Consider the following 25268-nt stretch of genomic DNA (forward strand, 5'->3'; position numbering starts at 1 on the left):
ATAAACCAGTTTCTGCAACTCTGGATTTAGCACTTATTTAATTGGCCAGACTGTTTTTCTCTACATTTAGACTATCTAGATTTGGCCTGTCTGTTTCTTTCTGTATTTTGATTGGTCAGTCTATTTCTTTCTGTATTTTGATCAGTCAGTGTTTCTTTCTGCATTTTGACTGGTCAGTCTGTTTCTGTATTTTTACTGGTCAGTCTGTTTCTTTCTGTATTTTGATTAGTCAATCTATTTCTTTCTGTATTTTCCATGGTCAGTCGATCAGTTTCCTCCTCCTGATTGGTGAGATAATTATTATTTGCTTTCCTCCGCACATGCCTACGGACACAGAAGACAAGAATCAGGATGATAAATAGAGACGCTGCCGCAGAGCCAAGAGAGACTGCCCACGGAAAGGAATGAGACACTGTCACGGTCACCTCTGAAATCACAGGGGGTCACATCTTACTCAGTTACATACAATGTACACATTTCACAAAACAATATTCAAAGTAAGCCATTGTCACTCATTTCTTATAACTTTACAGATAGTGGAATATACTTTGGCACCTATTGATATGTATGGTAACTTTTTTTTATGAAGAGTCTTTGAGCATCAATGTTGATGAGTATATAGTGAATATCTTGTATATTCTCTAAAGCAATAAAGCAAAAACACTGAAAAATATTACAAGGAGAAATCATAAATTATCTAAAAATTAATGTGAAAGTTATGTATGACATTAAATGAGTGAGGGAATAATTAATATCAAAATACGAGGGGTTATCAAAAAGTTCGTGGACTGAGGCTTTAAAATTAGTACTATGTACTCTGTGCTTTCAAAATTTATAGGGAACATAAAACAACACAAAAAAAAGAAATGTTGAAAATTTTAGCCTGATACGTTCATTTTTTGCCAAATTATCATAAAATGAAAACGATATGATATGATCACCCGGCGCTGTCGTCGTTTATTTTCATGACGTCCGATAACGTCATTTTTTTCAATGTCCTCTTCTCCTACCTCATACACTTTTTTGATGAAATTCCCTGGAGCTGAGTAAGGACTTAAACCCGCCTTGTTTATATGACTTTACATACAATGTCATGAACAGTGGCCTTCAATGAATGTATATTCCAGATGGATTAATATATTTGGAGAGATCCGCACATGATTGTGCCGGCATATTTTACTTTTGGGAGTTCAATTTATACAACACATGATTAACGTCATTTTTGTAGGGATTGATTTTTGCACACCTTGACAGCAAATCGACATTAATTTTGTATCTCTTTACCCTCTGAATCTATTTTGACATTAAAAGACAAGTACTCTAGATGCATATTATTTCTCTGTAGCCAGTTCCAACATATTTTAGGTATATACTGATTTTTTCAGGGTCAAAATTTTATAGAATGTTGGAAACAGAAACCCCTCCCCCTTTAAACGTCATTTTCAAGGCCTCGTTTGTTTGGACATTCCGTGTAAAACTTACGATAAAATTTCATAGGACTTTCAGAATGAAGTGAAAATTTGATATTTTATAGACCAATTGTGTCCCGACACATACCTGAATTAACGGTTTTTTTTTTTGGGATGTCAAATGATCATATCAAAAGAGTTTTTCTCAGTTACACATAGGTCGAAAAAACGTCGTTTTTGAGGTTGCGCCGCCTGGGCATACCATTGCTTACAAAAACATTACTAATTTATTTAAAAATAAAATTCATGATTTGTGGTTTATTCTTTGGATAGAAAAGATGATGCTAACTAGATATTTCAAAATTCATTGATGTACCTTAACCGGTTTTAATTTTATGGTGCTAGTCCACGAACTTTTTGATAATCCCTCGTATAAATTATGCAAAATGTAATTCATTCACACAATAGCATTATGGCCTAATTTTGTTATAACAACTTTAAAACACTGCTTTAACAGAAGCATAACCACATACATTATTTATAATTATAACATATTTAACACAAAGCAAGCATAAAATACAGAAAAAGTCTACAAAAGTTTTTCTCATACAAAATGTATATTAATAGCATCAAACTAAAAATATGTTAATCAACAAACTAACCCCCTCAAAGAAAAAAATGTTCATATGTAATTCATGTGAACAATTAACAAAACCGGATATTTCTTGACTTTCTTGCTCAATAAAAACAACAACAAAAATCAACAATCATGAAAAAAAGGAAAAAAACAATAGAAACCATTCCTGAACAATTTTGCCACAGTGATCTTTACAATGAAGATCAGTTTCAGTAACAGGCCTGACATTATTTTTTTGTGTACGTTGGTTTGGTGATGTAATTTTTATATGTGTACATTGGTTTGGTGATGTAATCATTTTATGTGTACGTTGGTTTGGTGATGTAATCATTTTATGTGTACGACGGTTTGGTGATGTAATTATTATATGTGTATGTTGGGTTTGGTGATGTGATTATTATATGTGTACGTTGGTTTGGTGATGTAATCATTTTCTGTGTACGATGGTTTGGTGATGTAATTATTTTATGTGTACTTTGGTTTGGTGATGTAATTATTTTATGTGTACGATGGTTTGGTGATGTAATTATTTTATGTGTACGTAGGTTTGGTGATGTAACTATTTTACGTGTACATAGGTTTTGTGATGTAATTATTTCTCTGTGACTCCTCGTAGGACGGTGGCAGTGAGCTCCTGTCAGGTTCTATGGAGGGTGGTCGATATGAGGGCAGGGGCGTTTGTTCCTCGGGAGGAGCACTAGGCTCCTGGGTCCTGCTGGGTCTCCTATCTCTACTGCTAGCCTGGTACGTCTGACGTCTCTCGAGGCCCTCGCGGATTCTCCGGGCTTTTATATGTTTACATCGGCAATATATCACAGTTATTATTATGATGAGCACAATACCTCCACTGATAGATAAAATTATCACCCAACGTAATGAAACAGGTTCAAAATCTGAAAGACAAAAGACATCCTCTAGTCCTCGAAAAAACAACTACTAGTAATTGATTGCTTGAGCTATAGATCTTTTCTAATTCTAAAAAAAAATTTCCCTACATATTTTCACATTAAACTTTGTTCACCTCTTGTGGCCCAACCCTTTTCTCTTGGTTCATGATTTGTACACCCTTCAATCTACACAACCTGAGAATGTTTCTGTAATACTGTAGAAGTACTTTTTTCCGCGTGGTATTAATTTACACTATGTACGCGGTCACAAATAATCCCAGGAAATTTGTCCAAGCGTACTTAATATAAATGTAAGGCATACAGAAACAAACCAGAAAATCCGCGTAATTTTCTACCTGCAGATTAAACAGAAATTGAGATTCCGTGGAATTATGACCCCGTGGAAAAAAAGTATGTCTACAGTAATTAACATGACTTGAATCATGGTTTGGCTGTTCTTGAGAAGAAGATAAATTTTTTCTAAATATTCCTGTGTAAAAATTAGAATACCTATTATGGCCCCACCCTTTCCCCCTGGGTTGATATTTGAACAAAAATCTGCACTTTGAAGTAGAGCTTTTCACATTTTCTTAATCACTTCCCCTTGAAAGACCTTTGAAAGAGGGCATGACCGGTCACCCTTCATTTGACATCTTTGTCGTAGGATGCTTTGTGGCATGTTTGGATAAAAAAGGCCCAGTGGTTCTTGAGAAGTCAAAAAATGTGAAAAATTTATAGATGGATGGACAGTGAGATGAATAAGTGGACACTGGACATTAGTGGACAAAATGAGATTTTAAAAAAAGCTTACTTTACTTGAACTTTCATTCCAAGGAGTGAACATTATAGCTGAGTCTAGCTTTTGTCTGGCTCTTTTAATTTAAATGTTAATTCTCATGGCATAGTCTCAAGAATATAAACATAAATGTGTAATACAATGAAGTTATTAATCAGCCTTTACCAATTCATAAATAGAAGGCCCGTGAATCACATCACCCACCTGAGCACTATGGCTAGAACAAGAGGCCCATGGGCCACATCGCTCACCTGAGAATCTTTTGTCATATTGTTCTTGACCAGATTTCCCCCTTGTAATACATATTGTGACCCCATCCTACCCCAATGATCATAATTTACACAATTTGAAATCTACACAACCCAGGATGCTTCCACATAAGTTTCAGTTTTTCTGGTCTAGTGGTTCTTGAGAAGAAGATTTTCAAAGATTTTTCCTATATATTTCTATGTAAAACATTGATTCCCCATTGTGGCCCCGCCCTACCCCCGGGGGTCAGGATTTGAACAATTTAGAATCTACACTACCCCAGGGTGCTTCCACATAAGTTTCAGCTTTTCTGGCCCAGTGGTTCTTGAGAAGAAGATTTTCAAAGATTTTTCCTATATATTTCTATGTAAAACATTGATTCCCCATTGTGGCCCCGCCCTACCCCCCGGGGTCAGGATTTGAACAATTTAGAATCTACACTACCCCAGGGTGCTTCCACATAAGTTTCAGCTTTTCTGGCCCAGTGGTTCTTGAGAAGAAGATTTTCAAAGATTTTTCCTATATATTTCTATGTAAAACTTTGATTCCCCATTGTGGCCCCGCCCTACCCCCGGGGGTCATGATTTGAACAATTTAGAATCTACACTACCCCAGGGTGCTTCCACATCAGTTTCAGCTTTTCTGGCCCAGTGGTTCTTGAGAAGAAGATTTTCAAAGATTTTTCCTATATACATGTATTTCTATGTAAAACATTGATTCCCCATTGTGGCCCCGCCCTACCCCCGGGGGTCAGGATTTGAACAATTTAGAATCTACACTACCCCAGGGTGCTTCCAAATCAGCTTCACCTTTTCTGGCCCAGTGGTTCTTGAGAAGAAGATTTTCAAAGATTTTCCCTGTATATTTCTATGTAAAACTTTGATTCCCCATTGTGGCCCCGCCCAACCCCCGGGGGTCATGATTTGAACAATTTAGAATTTACACTATCCCAGGGTGCTTCCACAAAAGTTTCAGCCTTATTGGCCCAGTGGTTCTTGAGAAGAAGATTTTTTAATGACCCCACCCTATTTTTGTCTTTTCTTGATTATCTCCCCTTGTGAGGGGACTTGGCCCTTCATTTTAACAATTTAAATTCCTCTTTACCCAAGAATGCTTTGTACCAAGTTTGGTCAAAATTGGCCCAGTGGTTCTTGAGAAGAAGTCGAAAATGTGAAAAGTTTACAGACGGACGGACAGACAGATGGACGGACGGACGACGGACAAAATGTGATCAGAAAAGCTCACTTGAGCCTTCGGCTCAGGTGAGCTAAAAAAGAAGAAACTGTTATTGAAAAGTTTAAAGATATACCCAAGTATAAGTTTAATCTTCTATTGTGGCCCCATTCTACCTCATTCGGAGGACTTGATTTGAACAAATTTGAATTTATACTACCATAAGAGCCTTCTGTATCAATATGATTAATCAAGGCTTTCTGTTTCTGAGAAGATTTTTAAAGATATTACCTGTATATTCCTTCATAAAACCATAGACCTATAAAGCTTTGATGCCATGTTGTGATCTATGGAAAGTTTGCTTGATACTTGTCTAGTGTTTCTTGAGAGGAAGTTAGAATGTGAAAAACTTCCAGACCACTCATGGCACACTACAGCCAGACAGACGATGGTCACCTTTTGATCAGACAAGCTCTCTTGAACTTTCAGCTCAGGAGAGCCACAAAATCGACAACTAAAAAAAGATACATGTACAAAGAAATACAACATTCTTTTGACCTCCACAACCAATGTGTACATGTACTTGCATGCAGGTACTCAGACATAATAACATGCAGTGCAAAAATGTGTTCATATTACTTAATATACAGTTTATACACAAGTAATAACAAGCTCTGTACATCTATTGTCATTGCAGGCAGAAGACTAGTGATACAAATACAGCAGCTAACAAGAGGCCCAGGGGCCACATCGCTCACCTGAGCAGATCGGCTCGGAAAAAAGCACAAATCAGATCAGAATTGAAAAGTTTATGGGGGGAGGGGGGCTTGAATTTTAATACTACTTGAGAATGCCTCCACATCAATACAGCATATAACTTTGCTGTTCTTGAAAAAAAGAGTTTTAAAGATTTTTTTTACATTTTGTAAAATGTACAGTGTATATACACTTCGTTATAATTTGAATTTGATTCCCTGTTGTTTCCCTCCCTACCCCAAAGGGTCATGATTTGAACAAATTTAAATCTTCAATACATGAAGATGCTTACATGTCAATATGGCTAAACATAGCTTTTCTGTTTTGGGGATTCCTATCGTAAAACTTTAATCCACCATTGAGACCCCAACCTACCCCTGGGGATTATGATTTGAACAAATTATAATCTGCACTACCTGAGGATGCTTCTATAGAAATTTCACTAATCATGGCTTTGCTATTCTTGAGAAGAACATTCTTTTTAAATATATTTTAATGTAAAACTTGGATCCCCCATTGTGGCCCCACCCTATCCCTGGGGGGTTATTATTTGAACAAACTAAAATCTACACTACCTGAGAATACTTCCATAAATATCACTAATCATGGCTTTGCAGTACTTGAGAAGATTTTAAAAGATTTCCAAACATATTCCTATGTAAAACTTTGATTGGCCATTGTGGCCCCACCCTACCCCCGGGGGTCATGATTTGAACAAACTTGATTCTACACTACCTAAGGATGATTTCACATGAGTTTCATCTTTCCTGTCTCAATGGTTCTTGAGAAGAAGATTTTTCCTATTGTGGCAGATTAGGTTTATTTACGTTTTCATAATTATTTAATCTTGATCCCAATGTAAATCGTCCATGTTTATTTTGGAAACGCCCACTTTTATCTTTCGGCCAATAAGGTTTTTTATAGTTTCTTTTGTTCCTTTTTCATATATAAAGCTATGTAACTATTAGATTGGGGAGGGAGAGAGCTGGCTTCACTATCTAAACTCTTCATATACTGGAATTGTCCCTTGTTCATCCGTCTTAATTGAATTATATTTCTTTAGGTTAGACTATATTTGGGTTAAGTTAGGCTATATTTGGGTTGGGGAAATAAGGTTTTCATATTGTGTACTATTATAACGTACTGTAAGACTGGTAATAAATTGTAAAGTCTTCTTAATCTTATTTTCTTTTATAGTTCATTACAATTTACAAATATTTCCAAGGTATAATCTAATGTAGAGGTCTTATATTCAGAAAGTCGTTTCAAAACAAATATAAACACAATGCGGAGTACAGGCTATATGAACACCAGACCTGCTACACTATATATTCCTTTGTAAAATTTTGATCGGCCATTGTGTGGCCCCACCCTACCCCCGGTGGTTATGATTTCAACAAACTTGAATCTACACTACCTGAGGATGATTTCACACGAGTTTCACCTTTCCTGTCTCAATGGTTCTTGAGAAGAAGATTTTTAAAGATTTTTCCTATATATTCTTATGTAAAACTTTGATTGGCCATTGTGGCCCCACCCTACACCCAGGGGTCATGATTTGAACAAATCTGAATCTACACTACCTGAGGATGATTTCATATGAGTTTCATCTTTCCTGTCTCAATGGTTCTTGAGAAGATTTTTGAAGGTTTTTCCTTTCAACTATTATATCCCTATGTAAAACTTTGATCGGCCATTGTGGCCCCACCCTACCCCCCAGGGGTCATGATTTGAACAAACTTGAATCTACACTACCTGAGGAATCTACACTACCTGAGGATGAGTTCATATGAGTTTCATCTTTCCTGGCCCAGTGGTTCTTGAGAAGAAGATTTTTTAAAAATGCCATTAATTTTTCACAAAATCATAATTATCTCCCCCTGCAAGAGGGCATGGCCCTTCATTTGAACAAATTTGAATCCCCTTCACCTAAGGATACTTTGTGGCAAGTTTGGTTGAAATTGGCCCAGTGGTTCTTGAGAAGAAGATGAACATGTGAAAAGTTTACAACGACAACGCCAACGACAACAACGACAGACGCCGAACAAATTTTGATCAGAAAGGCTCACTTGAGCCTTCTGCTCAGGTGAGCTAAAAAGCTATATAAAATTGAATTATATGTGAACATTTTCAGAAATACAGTCAAACTTCATTATCCCTAACTTCCAAGGCTTCAAGATAATAAGGCTTAAATACGTGAAGAAAAATTTGATAGGGATTTTCAGCTCACTTCCACATATCCATGGTGTTACAGATATCAAAGTTCAAGATACTGAAATTCAACTGTATTATTTGACTGGATACTATGTTCCTAATAATTGTACACAATATTCTGTAATTTATTACATATAAAAAATACTTTAAATTAAAAAAAATTGCCTTCTGAGTAAATTAAGAAACAATGACATGCAGAAGGTATAATGAATTGCTCTTGTTTTTTTTTTATTTGTTTAATGTCCTTTTCAAGGATTTTTCACTCATATTGAGACGCCAGCACTTGTCAGTGGAGAGCTGCAAATTTTAGACTTATGCTCAGCACTCAGGGCCATTGAGCAGAGAGGGATCTTTTTGTGTTGGCACCTATTGCAACATGAGAATTGGGTTTATATGGTCTCTTCCAAAAGGTGATTTCAACATCCCGCAGTGGGATCGAAACCGAGAGACAAGGATCAGTTCCTTACTCCTTGACTCTAGAGTAAACACTCTAACCACTGCACCATTTGGGCAGCCACTCTATTGCATTTTTGTCTTATGAAATACATATTACAACAAATTAAGTCAAAATAAATTATTTATTGCGTCTTATCTCATTGAAAAGTCCCTTTCTAAAAAAAATCTGACCAAAAATCAATTCTTGGCTTGTAATCACATGCACCACTGCAACAGCATGGAATAAAAGCAAAAACAGGTTTCTTGATAACCTCTCACAAAAAAGTTAGAAAATAATGTGTTCAGTACTCAAAAATTTTATTCAACTTCAATTTTAAAAGAAAAATAAGCTCCCTTCCCCACCCTGTATATAACCCCACCCCCTGTGCAGCAATTCCAGACAAAAATATTTTTACTTAAAGTATAAAAAGCTTCATTTTCTAAAAAAAAAAATTGAATATGTCCAATATATTGTAATTATTGTACTGAAGGGAAAAGTTAGGGTTAAGGGTTAATACCAAGTACCAAATACATGTCTATCTAATGATACATCTATATACATAGTAAGTATTTAATGCTTTCACTAGGAAACGTTAACCCAGTCAATTCAAATGATATATACAATATCTCAAAGAAGAATGAAATATACATCATCAATGCTTACTGCAGATAATTAAAGGTATACATGTATTTATAGATAATATACTAAGAGAAAATGAAAATGAACCTTTTCCAAATTTCTAAACATTAGATGTTGTAAAAATGAGGTAAAATCTCCCTAAAGCTGGAGTATATATGCAAGGAATACATACAGTAAGTTAGTGTTTTATGTGCAATGAACACATACTATAAGAGTGCATGTTTATATGAAAGCTTTATACATGTATCCAGATTTATCAATACTTACCAGCTTTGTCTATCGCTTCTGGTACCTTAAATACATCTGTTTCTTTCACTTAAAAAAAAATATATATAAACATAATTTTCTCTAATCTTGCAGGGGACACAATGAGCAAAGTACAGTAAATAATATGCATTGATATACTTTGAATCTGCCCCTACTTTGAATCTGCCCCATAAAAATTTTATGCATATCCTAGCAAACGATTCACGAAAGGATACATTGTAATGAGACATTAGGGTATATTTACATGCATGAAAATTGCCTTTATAATTTAGTGATTAACCCCCTCCGCCTTTCAAATTTCAACTTTTAAAGAAAAATATATGCTCTTATGCTGCAATCATCATTCTTTTCTGCCGTGAAAGATTTTTTCCCTTGATAATAAACTACTACCGGGTAGTATTTAATTTGATTTTATTTAGTAGTTTCATAAATTTTCTATCGGCACAATAGCATTTTCTTCTCTAAATCAATCAGTTCCCATATAGATTTAGACCGACATGCTGACCTTTGTGTCTTTGGCAAGCGAAGGGGAACTTGTCCCTGCTGCAGTACTTAAACGTCCACTTCTGAGTCTGTGTGTCATGGATAACACAGTCCTTGGTTTCTGTCTCTGACGATGTGTCAAGTCTACAAGCACGAATGATAACTTTAATTCTGATTATTCTTTAAAAGCATCTTCTCAGGTTCTGAAGAAACATGTTATAAAAAATGAAGAAACATGTCATAAAATGTTTAAATTTAAACACAAAACATAAAGCACTAAAATAATGCTAATTTTTAAGAAAGTCTTCAAAGAAGTTATGAACAAGGTGCTACCAAATGGTATTAATAGGAATGTTGATCTAAGAATTTAAACAGTTACAATTGCTATAAAGTAAGTTTCCCTCATGCCTTACCTGTTTTGTAGATACCCTGTTGTGCCACTGATCCATTTGATTGCGTTTTCCACCTCAATGTCATTCAGACCAATCCATACGTTACTCACAGACATGTTGACAGCATAGGCTATAGGAGATAACAAATATTAAAATAAGATTCTATTTCATACAATAACACAACAAAACATGCACAAATTTGTAGACTGACTTTTATGTTAATTCCACCATCATATAAAATTTGAAAAATTTAGGGGGCATACACTGGATTGAATGAGTAAAGGTTTGAACTCAGAATATTTATCTATTTTTTTTTCCAATTTTTATGACAAATTCCACAGTTAAAACCGTTATAAGGACCAAAATAAATTTCTACTTTAAGTTCATGTAACTATTTTTGAAGACCTTTGCATTTTTTTGACAAGTGAAGGGAACGTGCTAAGTTTTCATAAAAATTACCAAATATTCTTCAATAAAAGGTGAAAGTAAAAAACTTACAAGAGATTGTAAGATTGACAAACTATGATCAGAAAAGCTCACTTGTGCATTTGGTTCTGCCAGTCAAGAAAAACTTGTCCATACCTTGAAATGCTGTGAAAATGTCTTCCGTTGGCAATATAATCAGGTTAGATAGACTGTATCCACAGTACTCCTGAGCATTAGACCACGTCAAGCCATCGACTGGCTGGGTCATGATCTTGTAGCATTCTAAGGGAGATAACTCCTTCCAGTCTGGTGGACATGAGGTATTTCCTAAGAAAAACAAAGGAGACTCTCTTCACTTAATTATGCATTGCTTTAGCATGTTTTAATACTTTTTTCAATAAATACTGTAAATTCCTTATTTTTCGCGAAATAGCTCTTTAACGTCAAATCATGAGAATAATTATTCGCGAATGAACGATTGATGGGGACAATTTACATGGAATCTAGCAACATAAAAATAAAAGCGAGTAACTTAATTTCACATTTAATGCTTCTCGTGAAATTACGCGATAATTAATTCCTCGCTAATTTTTAGGAATCTACAGTAATTGAAGTTCACTATATCTCTTACCAAATGCCTCAAATTGAAGTATTATGCCTGAATATTGATAGAAATTTTTGTCATTTGTTGAAAATCTCAGATACACATGCTGCCCCTTGCTAGTGACCTCATATGGATTAAAGTATCCACATATGGACACAAGGACTTCAGAGCTAGCTGTCTCTCCTACAATCAAATATGTATACAGTATTCGATTTGTTAATGAATTCAAAACAATTTAACTTAGAAAAACTTTTAAGAATCACTATAATTGAGTGAAAAACTAGGATAGATAGTTTTACTATTGTCCTATGGTTTCTTTGTAAAAATCCCTCCAAAAATATGACTGTTAAAACTACTGAATGAAAAATATTTTATTTACAAAATTTTAGAGTATTTGATGATATTACCCCAATTACAAAATTAATAAATCTAATAAGCACTCATCAGCTTCTTCATATAAGAGGTTATCTATCTGTGATCTCTCAAAAACTGACCCACTGTCTAACCCCCTCCCCCTCCCCCCAAAAAAAGACTCCTTGAATGAACATTCAGTATTCAAAAATGCTTTTGACATTCATGCGCGAATTATCAAGCAATTCATTGGCTTGATCACATCATAAAACAAAAACTACTAGACATTTATTCATTTTATAAACACTCCCTGCCTAGGATAAAGAGATAACACTCCCTGTCTAGGATAAAGATATCCCTAAATAAAAACTTACCATCTAGTATAAAGAGGCTATCCCTGGTATAACAAGAAGTGTACGGAGGTGTGTACTCTAAAACTGAGGATAAAATTCGAAAGTGTAGCTTGTTTCCTGATCCTGCGTTAATTTTCCAGGAGCAGTCCACATTGTTGTCATAGCTACTGGCACCTGAGGCCAGTGTGCGAATCGTCCCTGAAGTCACTCCATCAATGTTCACTGTTTGTTTATCCTCACAGTAATAGGTTGTTGCTAATGCTGTTGGTGAGAATTTGGAAAAAGATTACAAATCTTTAAATAAACATTAAAGATACCAACAATGTCCACTTCCTGCAATAAATCAAATGCAATGAAATCTTAAAATAAAAGTAAAAATAAATCTGAGGTCCTATTTTTCCTTTTTTCTATGAATAAAATTATAGCTACCCATATTAGCAAACTGGATAGAAAAAAAATCCATCTAAAGAAACTGTAGAGCTATGGGCCTTATTTTCTGACCAGAAGCATCTTTTGTCAATATTGCAGCTTACGCCTTTCTCTATAAGTTTTTGACCCTTTGGTTGGTGAACGTAATATGATAAAACATGATACAGTGAACACACTTATAACAAATTGACAATTACAAGGTAATAATTTTCACTCCCTGTGACTTTATAACAAATGATATACTTAAAGGATATAAACTGCCAATCCCTGAAACTTTAATATAAGCATGTTTTACCATATATTCACTTTGCGGTTAAATTACCGGTGAACATATTTCAATCTTCTAATAAAAAAGACTGTTGCCTTTGACTTACCTTTGCAAATAAAAAATGATATGTAAACTGTAAAATGTAGAGGGCAAGACAGCTTCATAGTTAGCTCAGCATCTGTAAAAAATATAGAATGAATAAAATAATATAATACAGGTGACTCTCAATCTCTCGAACATCAAGGGACCGCAAGAAAAGTTCGAGAGATCGAAGGGTTCGAGAGATAGAAATTAAATTAATAAAATCCGGAATTTGCCGTTCCGATCACTGATGTTATTCTACTATTATAGATACCAAAAGTATATGTAAATAGAGTTATTGCACGTTTTCAATTGTATTTTACATTGTTACAGGTAATATACTTGATATCAAGTTTCAATATTTATATGTTCTTATTTCAAGATAACATGAAACCAGAATAGCAATTGTCGGTTTCGCTATTCTGCGGCTTGATCGGGTCCTTCACCAGACTGAGTGTTCACCAGATTTCTCTTAATTAATCGGTATTCAGTCCTTGAGAAAGGAATTTCTTGTGCAATATTTGCCATACTGGGATTATGTACACTCTGATAAAAGTTCGTAGTCTATGGGAACTTTTTGAAGCGATAGTCTATAAATTTATTTTCTAAAAATTATCGTCTCGGTTTCAAGTCAAAATAAGTTGTGAATTTGTTTATAATTTACCAATAATAACCAATTAATTATACCAACACAAGGACGACCCACAGGTATAGTGTTACCTATGTAAACACCAAATATAATTTTGCTTTCAGGTAAACCATGCTGCAAAAACTTACACGGCATGTATACACACGCAATCAAAACTTCAATAGATAGAGAGTAAAATTCAATAAAATATGTGTAACGCAAATCCCAGGTTTTCAATCAAGAGAAAGAACTTGAGAGACGAAGTTAGAGATTCATAAATTTTTAATATATATACACTGGTATAATAAAACACTTGATTACCCCTTTTGAGTTCAACATGGTGACCCATTGAGAGTCACCTGTATCATAATATGAATTACTTAGCTATTGCACTTTTAAAAACAATTGTTTAAACACAGTGAATAATGCAGATACCTACACTATTTAAATCTTAACTTAAAGCTATGATTTAAAAACTTGTGTAAAAATTCAGTGATTCATGTACAGTGGAGCCTCATTTATCCTGACGCTTTGGTTCCTAGTTAATTTGTCCGGATATGTGAAGCGTCCGGATACCCGAATCACCAGTTAAACAAAACAATGTAATATTTAAAACTTGTGTAAAAATTCAGTGATTCATGTATATATATAGGTCATTATAAAAAAAATTGTAGACAATTTTAACTTCACTTCTTCATATCTAATGAAAAGAAATTGGAGATCAACCTATTATCAAATGAAAAATAATTTCTTTTGTTGACAAGTGCAGTTTAACTCAATTTGATAAAAAGAAACCCATCTTACTTTATTTTAAATTCAACATGCAGGTTTGCCACATTAAGGCACACACAGTAATATTGTACAGTGAATTAAACTTGTCTAATTTTGCCACCTGGCACCACTGGTTCCAAAGATATATTGGCTGAATTGGACAAATTCTGGACTGAAATCACTAAAAGGAACCTGAAATTTTTGTTGTATTAGACAAGATTTCAGAATACACAACATAGGGATTAGACAAGTTTCACATTTCTTAAAAATATATACTTCCAATCTGTATAAATTTCACAGTATTTCGCTCATTACAAATGCTACCTGAATTGACTATTAATCTAATCTGTTTATTGTTCAAGTAGCACAATTAGTTCAAATTTTTAGGTGAAAGTCAGTACTAATTTCCTAATTTCTTGCCATATATGATCTTTTGCAATTGATTTCTGTTTAACAAGTCAACTATTAGACACATATGATGTATTGTTTATAAATTACTAAATTCTGACGTTCATTTTTAAAATAATTATGAAATTTATCGTATCATACTAGAACGATTTAGCTGAAATTATTCGGGTTCATCGAATACAGATAATGTCAAGCAAAAAAAAAAAAAAAAAAACAACAACAACAAACAAACTGTAATCCTGGGAAGAAAAATGTTAAGGTACAGTTTTAATTCATCAAGATATTCGACACAGATCTTTCAACCAAATTTCAACCAAATACTCCTTTAATATACACGCCCATATTTCTATATACCTTGAAAACGAAGAATATGTTCTTCTCTATCCTTCTATTTCGCAATGTTTATCCTCAATGAGTTTTCTCACCTCCACAAACAGGAGAGGGCAGAACAAGAGCGTGTTGACATCCGGTCTGGGTTGCCAGGAAGCAAGGTTGTAGACTAGCAGACTTTAAAATATACCCTTTAGTGCTTCCCTATATTTTAAAGAACAATGTCAAAAGGAGCAATGGACCCCTCTACCTTCCAGGCTCTAATTGATAAGATCCATCAGGTAAAGTCACGAGATTTTACGCGTTTCTATGGTAAACAATCAGCTGTCAAAATATGCAAACGTTAAGAATATGTCAAAGTGAGAAATTTATTCAGCAATGACATTTAAATAATGTACATTTGTTAATCTATATCTTTTGGAATCTTTAAATAAATAGAAATTGAATGAATAATCGATGTACATTAAACATGTAATTACTGCATTTCTCTCTAGTAACTCTCACAATGATTTCCCATTTTCCTCAAAGAGAAATAAGATTTTATAACTGAGACGTATAATGTTTTGAAAATCTTGACAGGAAACAACATCTTCTGAGAAAAAGGTGGAAATTCTTTATAGCTGTCGAGGATTTTATAATGCAGATCAGGTAATATAATTTTTTTTTCTAAGATGCTTTCTGTAAAAGTCAAAATCCTCTTCATAAAGATAAAACAATAAAACTATTTTTTAGGCTTCTCGACTGCTTAGTTCCTTTGCCAACCCTGCTGACAAAATCAGAGTACTTCGAATTCTGGAGCCAGTAAGTCAAATGTCTAGTGAGATTTTGTTAACTATTGATTCTCGATGTAATTTAAAAACTAATCTAATAGTAAAATCTTGTTATTATGAACTTCAACTGGAGAAAATTGAAAAAAAAACATCAATATATTTGAGGATTTTATAAATACCTTCAAGAAAATGTGGTTAAAACTTTGACATATCCATGGTTATTTGAGATACATGTACCTTTGTTTGAAATACTTAGTTCTTAACTTTGCAGTTTATTTAACTTTTGAATCTATTTCCAGCGATTGTGTCAAATGACCTGTCGGGATGGAAGGGAGATAATTAATGCTGTCAGCATTCACAATGATAAACTTATTGCCTTAGATTGCATTAAGAGGTGAGAACCAACAAAAGTACCTGTCAATTTATTGTACTTTAAAGAAGAGACATAGAATATGATAGAAGATATTAATTCATTTGTTTCACCTGAAAATAACTACTCTCCAACTGCTACAGTAAAGCAGGCAGAAGAAACCTATAATGCCTGCTTTATCCTATTTTCTTCAGAGTACTTTCGGACTACCAAAGTAAACTGGGTGAGGAGTACATCCTGAGTGCCTTCCCATTTGAAAATGACAAACTTAGGGCAATGCAAATATTGCAAACAGTGAGTATATCTCTTTCTCAACATTAATAAAACAAGCAAGCATTTATTTGTCTTCCTGTGTACATTACTTCATTCTTTTATAGGTCAACTCATTTGTTGGAGACCATGTGGCTGCGGGAGGACACCAGGGCTATGCAGCCTTAGGAGGCCTGTATACACAAGCCCGCCCCATGGTGCCTCATCTTTATGGACCTGTGACTGACCAGGCAAAATTAATACCTGTAAGTTATCAGAAAATTTATTTCTATGGGAAGTTTTATTTGAAATTTCAGTTTTCTATATACAGTTGTAAGTTATTGAAATCTATCAATTTTCTCATCCACATAAAGAATGTGTAATTCTTAAAAATAATGTATAATTACAAAACTTGTGATTTTTTTGATTTAGGGTCATGGTAAAATAGAAATTCCTCCAGAAGCCCAGCCTGGTGTTGTTCCTTCTATCTACACTGGTCATCCGTCTTATGCCTACCCCCCAGACAGGAGTTATGATGAGGACAGGGGCTACCCAGGGAACTCAGACCTAGGCCAGACTCTACCGGGGGATTACCCCAAAGGAGCCCCTCCTCTGGGATATCACAGCGGGGCCCCAAATCCCACTGGCTTCTTAAAACTGGAGTCATAAATTAACTATTTTTAAAATTACTTATCAGGAAAAGTATGTTTCTTTTTTGAATTTATGTATCAATCATTATTAAAATTATTGCATTGTACAAAACCACAAGCTTTTAAAATATATTAACATTGTTTTCTTTTGCCTTCATTCATTGATTAAGGATTAAAATAGCATTAGACACTGTCAGTGTTACTGCCGTCCAAAATTTGCAAGGATTATGTATTTTAATTTTCATGATTTGTACAAGTTAGCACTGCACATAAGTTTTCTATGTATAACTCCAAATCGATCTGGTATGTATTCCATAAATTTTCTTTAAAAGGACAGACAACTCTTCCTCCTGAATTCTGTTTTACATTGAACCTATTTATTTTTAAAAATAAATTGTTTTTATTGTTTAGATTAACATTTTTGTAATGTTAAACCACTTGTTATTCTTTTGTTGATTTTTGTTTTTTTGTGAAATTGATTAGAAATGGATCCATGTCTGTTAAAATTTGAAAACTTTTTATGTTTGGGTTGATTCTCTTTTTATCACAGGAACTATTATATACATGCACACTTGTAACCTAATGTTGCTGTAAATTATTTATACTCACAAGTTGAGCACAGGTGATTTGGTGCATGTTGTACAACTATCAGTATTATACCTCCATGGTAGTGCAGGAACCATGTATGCTTGTTAGATTAAGCTGACTTTGTTTTATACGTTTAGGTCTTTTTTGTGTGTGGAACACACCTGTTTTGCAATTGGAATCCTAATACATTTGCAAGAATAAATGTTTCTTCTGGAAAACGCAGTTTTGTCTCTCTCTCTCTCTCATATAATTTGTTACTTAGATAAAACTGACACCTTAACTCATGAAAGTGTACCTTAATTAACCCATCACTCATGTTCATGTACAGATCACATAAATGAAGAACAAATACAATGATAATAATTTTAATAACATTCTTGGTTACATTTTCCAGTAAAACAATAAGCCAAATATCCCAGACATGGCTTGTACAAGGAATGTCATGTGTCAGATGCTGTCTCGGTGGAATTTAAACATTAAACAATTTACACATCAATAGTCATGAGCACATTATTCACACTCATGATTCTAACAGTTCTAAATATCATTTAAAATCAAACTTCTGACTAGAATATACATGATGTGAAATGGTCTGCTGGTATTACTACTACTTGCTAAACAATAAACTACAACTAACTGTATGTAATTCATTGGGATTGAAGTTGATAGTCTACAAGTTTTACATGCATTAATATACATCAACACTGTTACAACCGAAAAACAATGGATTGGATTTCAACAACTTGTACCCTCATATATAATCAATAACTTTATATGGTGAAATCTGAGATGAGACATGTCTTAGATTTATATAAAAAGATGTTACAGAAAGGTTTGATTGAGGAGTTCTCACCAAATATATAATGCAAAGAGATAATTTAACCCATTTTGTCATTTGAAAATCACAGCCTTATAAATTGACAATAAACCCCTCCTTTTGGCCTCCTGCCATGTTATCAGTATATAACCTTGTCCCTGTGGTTGATCAGAATATTGGGATGTAGCTGTCTATCTTTGCCCTATGTCTCTGGGCCACACACTCAGCTATCCAGATAATGTTTCTGTTCTCTTGCTCCTTTAGTTTGACGTAGGCATAAAACACTCCAAACTGAAACTGCTGCATGAAGGAGTTCTTCATGAATTTTACCTGAAATAAAATTACTTATTTAAAAAGCATCTCTTGAAACATCACATATATATATATATATATATATATATATAAAGATAACTTGTATGTGGTAATATTAACCTCTGAAAATAGATCAATATATCCCAGTTGACCCAATTTTGATCTTCATTAATTTTATCATTAAAATAATAAATTAAACATAGGTAATCAGAGATTACAGAGCTCACCTCAACGAATGTTGTCTTTAAGTAAGGCAAATTAAGTCACACAATTAACCAACAAAAAGTGTACATCCAAAAATGCAAAATTTATGCAATTTTGATACTTTGGAATAGACCTATATAAAAACTTAAAACTAGTTCTTCATCATGAAAATGTAATTAAAATCCAGCATCTGAAGCAAGATTGAGAGTTTTCATCCCTTGATGCATCATTTGTGCAATTTCGGTTTATATAAGCCTTATAGTTTCTTGGTGATAGACCTGCACCCATAACTTTTACCTTAGTGTCTATTATCTGGAAAATGTGTGCGAAGTTCAGCATTGAAAGCAAGTCCATTAGTGTTCATCCTAAGATGTATCATCCATGCAAGTTTGTTCAACATAGAGCTCAAAGTTACTTGGAAATGAAACCTGTATAAAAAACTAACATTTTCACTAATCCAGAAAATGTAGGTCAGATTCAGCTTCTGAAGCCAGCCTAGTAGAATGCACCCTTGTGTACCATCCATGCAAGTTTGGTCATTATAGGGCTCAAAGTTACTTGGAAATGAATCCTGCACCATAAACTTTAACCTGTTTACTCATCCAGAAAATGTAGGTCAGATTCAGCATCCGAAGCAAGTCTGGTAGTATGCATCCTGAGATGTACCATCCATGCAAGTTTGGTCATTATATGTCTCATAGTAATTTTGAAAGAAACCTGCACCAAAAACTTTAACCTGTTCACTCAACGCGGAAAATGTAGGTCAGATTCAGCATCCGAAGCAAGACTGGTAGTATGCATCCTAAGATGTACCATCCATGCAAGTTTGGTCATTATATGTCCCATAGAAACTTGGAAATGAAACCTGCATTAAAAACTTTAACCTGTTCACTCAACCGGAAAATGTAGGTCAGATTCAGCATCCAAAGCAAGTCTAGTAGAATGCATCCTAAGATGTACCATCCATGCAAGTTTGGTCATTATAGGGCTCACAGTAGGAGGAAATGAAACCTGCACCAAAAACTTTAACCTGTTCACTCAACCGGAAAATGTAGGTCAGATTCAGCATCCGAAGCAAGTCTGGTAGTATGCATCCTAAGATGTACCATCCATGCAAGTTTGGTCAACATAGGGCTTATAGTAACTAGGAAATGAAACCTACACCAAAAACTGCACCAAAAATGTTAACCTGCACCAAAAACATTAACCTGGTCATTCCTTTGCTGAAATTGCAGCATCTGAAACTCTGACTGGTACAATGAAACACATTAGAAACATCTTCCATGCATGTCTAATCAATATAGGACATAGAAGTACATAAAAAGAAAACTGCTCCAAAAAACTTAACCTTAACTCGGGACGCTGACGCCGACACCGACGCCGAGGGTATCACATAAGCTCCCCCCACCTTCGTTGAGGTGAGTTAAAAAGGAAAGTCTACATGGATTACCTCTTGTTCAAAGAATTTGTCCTCTAGAGTTTTCTCCCCTGGTCCAGTACCACTTCCCTCAAACAAGTCCTTGTAGTTCTAAAAATTATAATATTATCATACATTAATGATCCACATGAAAATCTAGCTTGAATTTTTTTTAAATTATTAAACTCTGTTCATCAAAATGTATCATATCCAGATAAGTGTAAATTTAAAATGATAAGTCAAACAAAAATGTTTTTTATGTTCCTTATTTTGTTGCAATATTGATTTTGATACTCAGCAATTACACAAGTATATATTTACCTTCCACTTCACATGTTTTACACATAATATACAACTCCCTTGATCAAAATTAATTTGAATATCTTACGAAGGTTGAACACGACCTAACAAGTTAACTCTGTCTAAGCTTACCCCGTAGATGTCAGCGACCTGTCTGACTTGGTCGTAGTCGTCAGCCTTGGCCAGTAGCTGGAGTCCGTAGGGGTACAGGTCACCACAGCGGGGGTACAGCTTGGCCCGGTCCTCCTTAGTCAGCTCCGTCCCAAACGAGTTGATCGTGATGATGAAAGCTCTCCTGTCAGCCTCAAACTGAAATGTACGATGAAGATGGAATACCACTTTGATTATATCATCATATTCTAGGCCAATTGTTTGTTTGCCCTCCCTCAACCAACTGCCTCATCAAAATTTTTTTATAACCCCAGAAAGTGATCCCCCCCCCCCCATTTTCATACACAGATTTCCTCATTCTGTCAAAATGTATGTTTAAATGTCCTAGGAAAAAAATTCCCAACCTACTTATCAACCCAATTTTTTTACCTTGAGTCGGGAAAGGGCAAACAAACATTATTTTACAGATGGTCTTATTGTTTATATCATCATAATTTTTATGATACTCTATTCATATCCCAATTCTTCACAATATTCTACTGAAATCATCATAATACTGAACTTCCCAATTTCAAGGTCTGAATTTAAGGCTGCTCGTAAAATAAGTTCTCATTTCTTAGTTCCTTGATCACTGGCAAATACATGTTTTTAGTATCATTATAAGGAACAAGATATCAGATCACAAATAAGCATCAGATAAAGCAAAATTGTTTTATTGTGTAGCAGTTCGGGCTTTACGGACCGTGGATATCGGCCTGGATAGCTCAGTGGTTAGAGCACCTGACTAGTGATACAGGGGTCCCAGGTTCGATTCCAGTTCCAGGCATATGTTTTCTTTGTGCATTTCTCCTTTCCTACTATATTTGGTGGCCAGTGTGGGGGGCCTTGTTCAGGTTACAGTGTTTGTGTAAATTAGTAATTCCTGGCAGGACCCTAGAACTTGTGTCTTTGAGGTCGAAGACTGTATAAGGAGGGAGGAATGTAGAAGTTCGGGCTTTATGGACTGTGGATATCGGCCTGGATATCTCAGTGGTTATTGCACCTGACTAGTAATACAGGGGTCCCGGGTTCGATTCCTGGTCCAGCCATAGGTTTTCTTCGCACATTTCTCCTTTCCTACTACAATTGTTATGTTTTGTATTACATGTAATGGTGTACTTACAGCCAAAGCTTCACACATGGCTTCTGCAGTTGATCCCCCCAACTCTCGACAGAAACTGTAAAAGTCCTCCAAATAAGCCTGTAACAGTCAATGATATCACATACAGATTACTCAATAAAGCACATTTTATTTAAATAACATCTTATGACTACTGTTGTATGTACCCCGGTACTGTACAGTGTAAAATGTAAAGTATGAAATACCTTGTACAATGTGTTTCTGATGATTTCAATGTTCATCTCATCAAGATCTTGTTCAGATATACAGTCAAGGAAATAAGGAGCTGGAAAAGAAAGATTACTAAACTATATTGAAAACTGAGATTTCTCATCAAGTTTGTCATACCATACATGTTCAGAAATTTAAAAACAATTATTTGGAAGTTCAGCTATGAAAAGTTTCTATTAAAAACATAGCATATGCATGAATCACATGATACGTTAATATCAGTGACACCGGAATGATGCAAGTCTTCAGTACAGTAGAGATCCGTTATTACGGTGACGGTTTTATACGATAGAACGCTTATTACGTTGTAAATTCAAAGCACAAATCCATTTCTTAACAAATCTATACAAAAAAGAACTGTTTATTACGTTGTCCAAAATCGTCAGGTCTCAGTAATACGATGTAAAAATTCTGTCAAAAATTTTTTCACTCCGTGTTTATTCAGTGTTGATTGCTGGTAGACACTTAAGGAGATTAATAAACATTGGAACACCTGTGCTCTGAGAGAGTGTTAACTAACAGGGCAGTTTGGTGATTAGTGACGCTTGATTGCACCCACCTGGTCTGTTCCAGCGAGCCCAGCAGATTTGGAGACGTGCCAAAGCCATTGTTAAACAATTAAAGTTTACTCATAAACCTAGCTTCTTCTATCGCTGTAATTTTTTTTTTTAAATTCTTTTATTCTTTATTTCATACTTTGTTTAATAAATTAATTTAATAAATAAAAGGTTATATTTAATATTATGCATGTATGCTGTACACAGGTTCACATAATGTGTAATTTCGTTTGCAAATAAACTGCGTAAATAAACAGCTTGGGTATCAAACATAATTTGGACAAATTTTGAACTCCACACACGTTTTAACAGCTTGGGTAGTGGCTTGGACTACCTCTCAGTTGTCAGCAGAAATACAAATCGATAATTGCTGAACTGCTAATTGACCTCTGTTCAGTAATTAAAAAAAAATTATTTTGACAGATTGCTTGTCTATTTACTTTGACCTTTTTATTTGAAAAAAAAAGTTGTTGTTTATTTAGAAATGACTTTTAATTGTATAGAAAGAGAATAAAATAATCAGAATTTTGGTAGTTGTTTATATAGAAATGACTATGACTACGAAGACATTGAAATTTTCACGAACGCATTATCTAACATTATGTTAATTTTAAAGTGAAAGTACATGTTACAGAAAATGGCGGCAATTAAAAGAAAATTGTCGAAGTTTCTATTAAAAAATGTGCTCTATGCTTTTACTATGATGGAAAAAGAAGAAATAGCATCATGAAAATAAGTTTTACAGACAAGTAATCAATGAATTAAGTGTATATGGCATATTGGAGAAGAATTTGAGCATGAAAAGGAGATAGAAGGAGAAAAATATACCCCCTAATAAAAGAATACGTTTTCCAAACGATGTTTAACAGAATTTTATTGGGAACTTTTATTACGTTGCCCTCAGTATTACGATATTTTACCGTGACAAAGTGAACATCGTAATAACGGGTCTCTACTGTATTACCAATAGGTGTATCCACCAGCACAGCATTGTATAACTCTGCTGGAGTTGATGCAATATGAATGGCCTCCATTTGTTCAAAGCTTCCAAGTGGGTGACATTTTGGAATGAGTTCATTGATGGGACGTTGATGTAGAATTCCGGTGATTAGAAGGATGATGTTGTCAATCATGTAGCTGTACCTGAATTACATCCAGAAAAAAATCAATTAAAATCACCATTTTCAATTAATGACTCGTTATGATTATAAGATATTTCAGTTCAGTTACTTACGTGATATAGTCAAGGAAAGTTGACATTGGTTCAACACACTGATTACGTAAGTGCTGAAACTCTACAACTAACTTCTCCTTTAATTTGTCATCAATCACAGACACAGTGAGGGGACTTGGTTCATTAGCCAGAAAATTTCCATAGTCTGTGCTCTGTAGATGTAACTTTAAGTCTGAAAAATTTATCATCATCACATTGTCAAGAAAACATATAACATTTCCACATCATCAGGGTGAAAGAAACATCAAATAAATAGTTTAAAATAATTTCAATGATAACCTTATAACTAAAATAACTTGTTTATCTATATCCATCTTTTTTAAATGTGCTTCCTACAATCTGCCATATATAGAAGTCAATGAGCATTATTGACATTATTGTTGCATGCAACAGAACATAAAAACTTGTTATTCATATTAAAAACGTTTTAAAAACGAGTTTGAAATGCCAAACATTTGATGTAAATGAAAATATTATTATTTAGAGTAAAAGACACGCATACAAGCTCAAAAAGGTTTGTTATGATGAATCTGGTAAGTATTTTACGAGCAATTTTTCTTTGTATTCTTCAATATTGTTTCAAAGCAGATCCGCTCCATCTTGCTTTATTAAAACTATATAAGACGTGTTTTAACTGATGAGAACTTGTTAAATTATTCTAACTACATGTATCTGTAAACAGCAATAATTATAAGTTACATTATGTTATACCCCCCCCCCCCCCTTTTCACATAAAAAAATATTTATATTATCATGATAATCAGCTTTCTGTAATAGCTGTAATACATTCCGAGGCAATGTCGATGAGATAGACAATTTTTTTTTCGTTAAGATAGCAGAAAAATACTACAAAAAGAGAAGCAGAGAACTCCGAGGTCTTATGACAGTTACGACATCACCGTACCTTCCAAGGTTTCACACTGAACCAAGTTTAAATAATCGCTCTGCTTGAGGATCCCGCTCTTAAATCCTCGTAACAGACCCTCCAGATACCCGTGGTCTATATTAAAAGTCATCTCTTGCATGTAACCCATCATCATCTTTGCAAATTGTGTTGAATGCCACTGTTGTCGTGTGATCAATATTACGGAAATGATAATTTTAGGTCGCCCTCTTTCGGCGGTGTAGGATGATTCCCGAGCCCGATGTCAATATAGGTATGGAAAAATAGCTAGAATAATAGCTAAAATGATTTTAAAGTTTATTCAATTTATTCAGTCAAGTAATCTTAAAATGAACCACCAAATGTTATCTTGATTTAGAAAACACGTTCCTCTTTTACATTGTGAAGAGAGTCGTGTGTTTTTTGGTT

The 25268-nt window shown here is 34.4% G+C and overlaps 3 protein-coding genes across 3 annotated transcripts; 1 reads left to right on the forward strand and 2 right to left on the reverse strand.

The window, feature by feature from the left end:
• Positions 1-1606: 1606 nt before the first annotated feature.
• Positions 1607-15101, reverse strand: LOC134271849 (uncharacterized). Its single transcript, XM_062754059.1, has 9 exons — positions 15012-15101; positions 12876-12947; positions 12094-12333; positions 11396-11551; positions 10921-11091; positions 10360-10468; positions 9969-10090; positions 9464-9511; positions 1607-2939 (listed from the first exon to the last, which is right to left on the reverse strand). The coding sequence occupies exons 2-9, from the start codon at positions 12931-12933 to the stop codon at positions 2611-2613; spliced, it is 1233 nt and encodes a 410-aa protein (XP_062610043.1). The 5' UTR covers positions 12934-12947; positions 15012-15101; the 3' UTR covers positions 1607-2610.
• A 6-nt stretch (positions 15102-15107) lies between these two features.
• Positions 15108-17832, forward strand: LOC134271851 (uncharacterized). The gene is made up of 7 exons (XM_062754061.1): positions 15108-15268; positions 15567-15635; positions 15720-15788; positions 16057-16151; positions 16322-16421; positions 16505-16642; positions 16809-17832. The coding sequence occupies exons 1-7, from the start codon at positions 15209-15211 to the stop codon at positions 17043-17045; spliced, it is 768 nt and encodes a 255-aa protein (XP_062610045.1). The 5' UTR covers positions 15108-15208; the 3' UTR covers positions 17046-17832.
• A 131-nt stretch (positions 17833-17963) lies between these two features.
• Positions 17964-25071, reverse strand: LOC134271850 (V-type proton ATPase subunit d-like). Its single transcript, XM_062754060.1, has 8 exons — positions 24861-25071; positions 23957-24128; positions 23687-23865; positions 22141-22220; positions 21938-22015; positions 20797-20973; positions 20398-20475; positions 17964-18761 (listed from the first exon to the last, which is right to left on the reverse strand). The coding sequence occupies exons 1-8, from the start codon at positions 24994-24996 to the stop codon at positions 18600-18602; spliced, it is 1062 nt and encodes a 353-aa protein (XP_062610044.1). The 5' UTR covers positions 24997-25071; the 3' UTR covers positions 17964-18599.
• Between the last annotated feature and the right edge of the window lie 197 nt (positions 25072-25268).

The sequence above is a fragment of the Saccostrea cucullata genome, unplaced genomic scaffold (genome assembly GCF_032062105.1).
Source record: "Saccostrea cucullata isolate Sc308-1 unplaced genomic scaffold, CSIRO_AGI_Scuc_v1 ctg654, whole genome shotgun sequence".
Lineage (NCBI taxonomy): Eukaryota > Metazoa > Mollusca > Bivalvia > Ostreida > Ostreidae > Saccostrea > Saccostrea cuccullata.